Source organism: Tupaia chinensis, unplaced genomic scaffold (assembly GCF_000334495.1).
Source record: "Tupaia chinensis unplaced genomic scaffold, TupChi_1.0 Scaffold143645_1, whole genome shotgun sequence".
Lineage (NCBI taxonomy): Eukaryota > Metazoa > Chordata > Mammalia > Scandentia > Tupaiidae > Tupaia > Tupaia belangeri.
The window spans coordinates 63,070-67,536 of record NW_006203493.1 but is presented as its reverse complement, the minus strand read 5'-3'; the positions used below and the strand labels follow the sequence as shown (position 1 = coordinate 67,536).

Sequence of the window (4,467 nt, the reverse complement as noted above, 5' to 3'; positions counted from 1 at the left end):
GCGGGATGGCCACGCCGCAATCCCTTCTCCTCCATTCTCCTCTCGGGATCTTGGGCACACGCGGACACGTGTCCGGCGTGAGTTTTAAGCCACCGGGTCCGGGACGCGAACCGCAGTTGACTACGTGGCAGTCCAGCAACATAGGCATTACGCTAACTGCTGGTTCCCATGCCTAAAATTTTGATGAAAAGGAAAAATGGAGGAAAAGAGATTGTGACATGGCCACACCCCATAGCCACCCTGCCCACCATGCCCCTGCCAGGAAGCACACTGGCCCCCTGGCAATTAAAATAACAGCAATATTTTATCCTAGTTCACTATTAGATTTGCCCCCTGGCAATTAAAACAACAGCAATATTTTATCCTTGTTCACTATTAGATTTCTCTAAATCTATAAATGAAAAAGCTGGGGACCAGCAGATGGTGTAATTGCTACGTCTTCGGACTCCCATGTAGTCGACTGCAGTTCGAGTCCAAGATCTGGTGGCTTAAACTCACACCAGGCTCATGCAAAACACTAAAACAAAAACCTCTAAAAAAAAAAAAAAAAAGAAAGAAAGAAAGAAAAGAAAAGCCTGGACCTTGTTTGGTGTAATAATTCCAGTGAGGTGACAAGGATAGAGTGCAGTAAATAAATGAGAAGACTTTATTTCTTTCTGTTTCCCCACATGTGAGAAACCTATGCAGCAGAAAAAATGTAAATGGTTATAACCCAGCCTTTCAAAACAGAAAGAGTCACGAGAATTCTGCAAAGTCTTTAAAACATATATACCCAACCTCAGAACCTTCGAGCACTGAAAATTACAAACCATATCCAAACAGTCTTTTCTAGCCATTCTTGTCCCTCTGCCCCATGCATTAGGTGAGAGCAGTACCCAGGGAGGAGTGCACAGTCTCTGGGTCTACCTCCTGGCTGGATCGGAGAATGCTGTATCCCCACCCACACTGCAGGTCCAGGATATGTACCCCAGGGAACTGAGGGACTAAGGAGAGGGGAAAAGGACATGGAGTCACAGAAAGAAGGTCTTAGGCACACCCAGGTGTGACATACACAGGTATTTATTGGTCTCTGGAGTATCTCTGAGACCATGTAGTACAGGGAGAGGTTCCAGAGGAGACTGGGGCCTGGAGACCACAGTGTGGGGTCGCCTTGTTACCACACCTCGAATGTCAGCATTTACTGAGACCTTTGCATGTGTCAGGCCCGTTGTCAAATGCAGGTGTGGAAGGAGCACAGACAGCAGGAACTGGAGAGCTCCCCGGGGGCATCGTCGTTGACCTCGAGAAGCAGAGATTGAAGGAAAGCTGGGGCTGGAGTTTTAAATACACCTGAGGCTGGAGACTCCCCCATGTCCTCTTCTGACACAGAAAGGCTGTCACCTGCAGTAGGACACGCACAGTGGAGTTAGGACTCCCGACTAGCACCGTGTCCCTGTCCTGCACACTGCTCCCTCCATCTTCCCTCAGAGGCCCTGAAAGTGAAGGCGTCTACCCAGTAGTTATTGCTGCCCCTGTTGAGGGTAGTGAGAAGTCAAGGGACGTCCTGAGGAGCTGCATTTCACCCTCTCAGCTCTCCATATACTCTGAGCCTCTGGAAACAATGAAGGCCAATCATGAAATGAGGAGAGTGAAAGAAGGTGAGAGCAAGGCATGGTGTGTGACGCTGCTCTTTAAGGGGCCCCGGTCACCATCTGATCTCAGGCCCAGTGGATGTTCTCTCAGTTAACCCCTCAGGAACATCAGCACTATTACCTCCTTCGTCCTTCCTGAAACGTTTGCTCTCTTAGCTTAAGTGATGAAACCTTCTAACTCTCCTGCCTCTGTGCTTCCTGGAGGTCTCTGAGCATCTCTCCTTCTAGTCGTTGTGTAGTAGGAGTAGGCTAGGCTGTGCTGAAGTAACAACTACTCCTTGACCCAGTTTTGCTCACACTACGTGTCCAAGGGGAGTCAGAGGGGACTGCTCATCCTGGTTGCTCAGAGCCAGGCTGACAGTCCTTCACCTCCACATCTGCTCCCTTATCTTCCCAGCAGAGTGAAGAGAACCTAATAAATCAATCACTGACTCTCAGTGGTCCCTCCTGCAAAGATGCCTCCCTCATGCCACTTCTCACATTTCATCATCCAGAGTAAATCACATGGCTGCATCTAACTTCAAGTGGTGAAATCCTTGGCAGAAAGTATTTAACAAATACCTGGTAAGTAAATAAAATACCTACACAAGAGATACTTAGAGAGTACCTACCATGTTTCAGGAACTATGCCAGACACTGTGGGTAAGAGGAGCATCCTCCTAAAAAGTTTCTAAGTTTCCACTGCTAGAGGGCCAGGGCACTTTCCAGAGAGAGAGAAAGCATCCCCCAGTGGAGTGTGGTCGCGTCACAGTCCTCCCCTCGCATTACCCATCCCACCAGGATTTTGAGCATGTATGCAGACATGCATGTTTTCCAAGTGGCCAGGGCTGGGATCTGAATCATAGTCAGCCATGGGGGGGTCTTGCTCCCTATACAGAGCACTTAACTGCACTGCAGGACTGGGCAGATGAAGCCGAATTTTGAGTCATGAAAAGTTGAATGAGGTCAATAGATTTCTGGCAAGACGCTGAAGAAAATATGGATGAGTGGGACGAGCAGATAGTGGGATGGTTATGTCACTGGACTCCCACGTAGTCAACTGCGGTTCAAGCTCTGGACCCAGGAGCTTGAAACTCATGTGGAGCATGTGTGCATTCATGCCCAAACTCCTGAGAGGAGAATGGAGGAGGAGGAGAAGGGATTGCACTGTGGCCATCACCTCAGGGGGGTCACTTATCACTTTCTGTCTCTGTTTCTCTCTGTGTCTCTGGTGAGTGCACATTACCTATAGCAAAAATCTCTCTTAAAAAAAAGAAAGACAATATGGGCAATTCAGAATAAAAAGGGGAAATGAATAAATATACAGACATTTTAAAATTTAAAAGGTGGACCATCAGTTGGCATGGTGGTTAGGGCACTGGACTCCCACATGACTGACAGCAGTTCAAGTCTTGGACCTGATGACTTGCCTTCTAATTTTTTCTTTATCTCTTGTGTGTGTGTCCTCTAGCAAATTAAGAAATAATAATAATAATAATTAACAAAATTAAAAAGTAATTCTTTTTTAACAATGGAAAAAGATTTGTCCAACTCTAACTATAAATTTGAAAATATAGATAAGATAAAAACCTTTCAAGAAAGATAATGATCAAAACTAAAGGAAGATAATGGAAAACTAAAATAAAGTAATGAATAGCAAATAAATGAAAAGAACTTTCCAGGACTGGCCCTGTAGCACAGTGGTTGAGCTCTGTGCAATGGGAGCCAGATACCACGTGGCTGACCACAGTGTAAATCCTGGCTCTGGTAACTTGAGAAGCACGTGGGGCATGTGTGATGCCCAAAATCTTGGCAGGAGGGAGAAATAAATGGGGAAAAAGGACTGTGGTTTGATCATATCCCATTTGGGGTGCTCTCTCTCTCTCTCTCTCTCTCTGTTGAGTGCATGTGCCCTCTGACAATTAAAAAAACATTTTAAGGTTAAAAAATGAACAACTTTTTGAAGGGCCCCTGTCCTGATAACATTAGAGTTGGATGAGTCCTTCCACATTTCAAGGACACCACAGGCCTCTCTTATGTGTATGGTTCTAGAATATAGAAAGGAACAAAGCTTTCCAGATTATTTCATGAAGCTGGTGCATCCTCATTTCCAGAGCCAGCTAAAGATGACGTAAGAGGAAAAAAAAGATGGGCTAATTTCATGTCTGTCACTGAATCTCAATGCATTACCTAAACTATTCACTTTGATCGGATGAGGTTTACTCTAGGAGTGTAATAATTTCACATTGGAAAGTCAGTCATGTGATTAACACATCAGTGGGCCCAGCTGCCATGGCACAGGCAGTAGCATGGTGCTCGGCAGTGCTGGAAGCCACGTGGCTGACTGCAGGTTTAGAACTTGAGTTCACTTGAAACATACTGGGCATATAATGAGCTCACAGGCTCACCCAGGAGCCTGACTGCCTGGAGGGCTGAGGGAAGATCACAGTTTCTTGATGAGACCCTGTCAAGGAGCTTCTCTCTCTCTCTCTTAGGTTCATGAAAGGAAGATATAAACACAGAAATAAAAAGGATATCAGTGAACAAAGAAGAAAATTAAAATTAATTTCAACTGACTTTAATTCAATACTTAAACAGAACTTGATCAATTTTACCACAAGAGTAATAAAATGATGCGCCAATAATCTATAGCAAATATATTTATGGAGAAGTTAGATGCATTCCTTTGGAGATTGTGGCAAAAGTAGGATGTCCTTTGCTGTTGCAAATGTTCGACATCGTATCGGAGGTTGTACACATGATTCTGCAGACAGAAGAGGATCAGCTGTGAAGACTGAGAGAGAGAAAGACCGACTGCAGAGGGTGTGGCTGACACGCTGGGTGAGGCTGGAGCCGC

General features: G+C 45.5%; 1 protein-coding gene across 1 annotated transcript in view; it reads right to left on the bottom strand.

Moving 5' to 3' along the window:
• Nucleotides 1-1,134: 1,134 nt before the first annotated feature.
• Nucleotides 1,135-4,467, bottom strand: part of LOC114005328 (RLA class II histocompatibility antigen, DP alpha-1 chain-like) — an 8,082-nt gene continuing 4,749 nt past the window's right edge. The window contains exon 4 of the mRNA XM_027766714.1: nt 1,135-1,380. Within this exon, the coding sequence (XP_027622515.1) occupies nt 1,211-1,380 (170 nt within the window). The 3' untranslated portion in view covers nt 1,135-1,210. The remainder of the gene's footprint in view (nt 1,381-4,467) is intronic.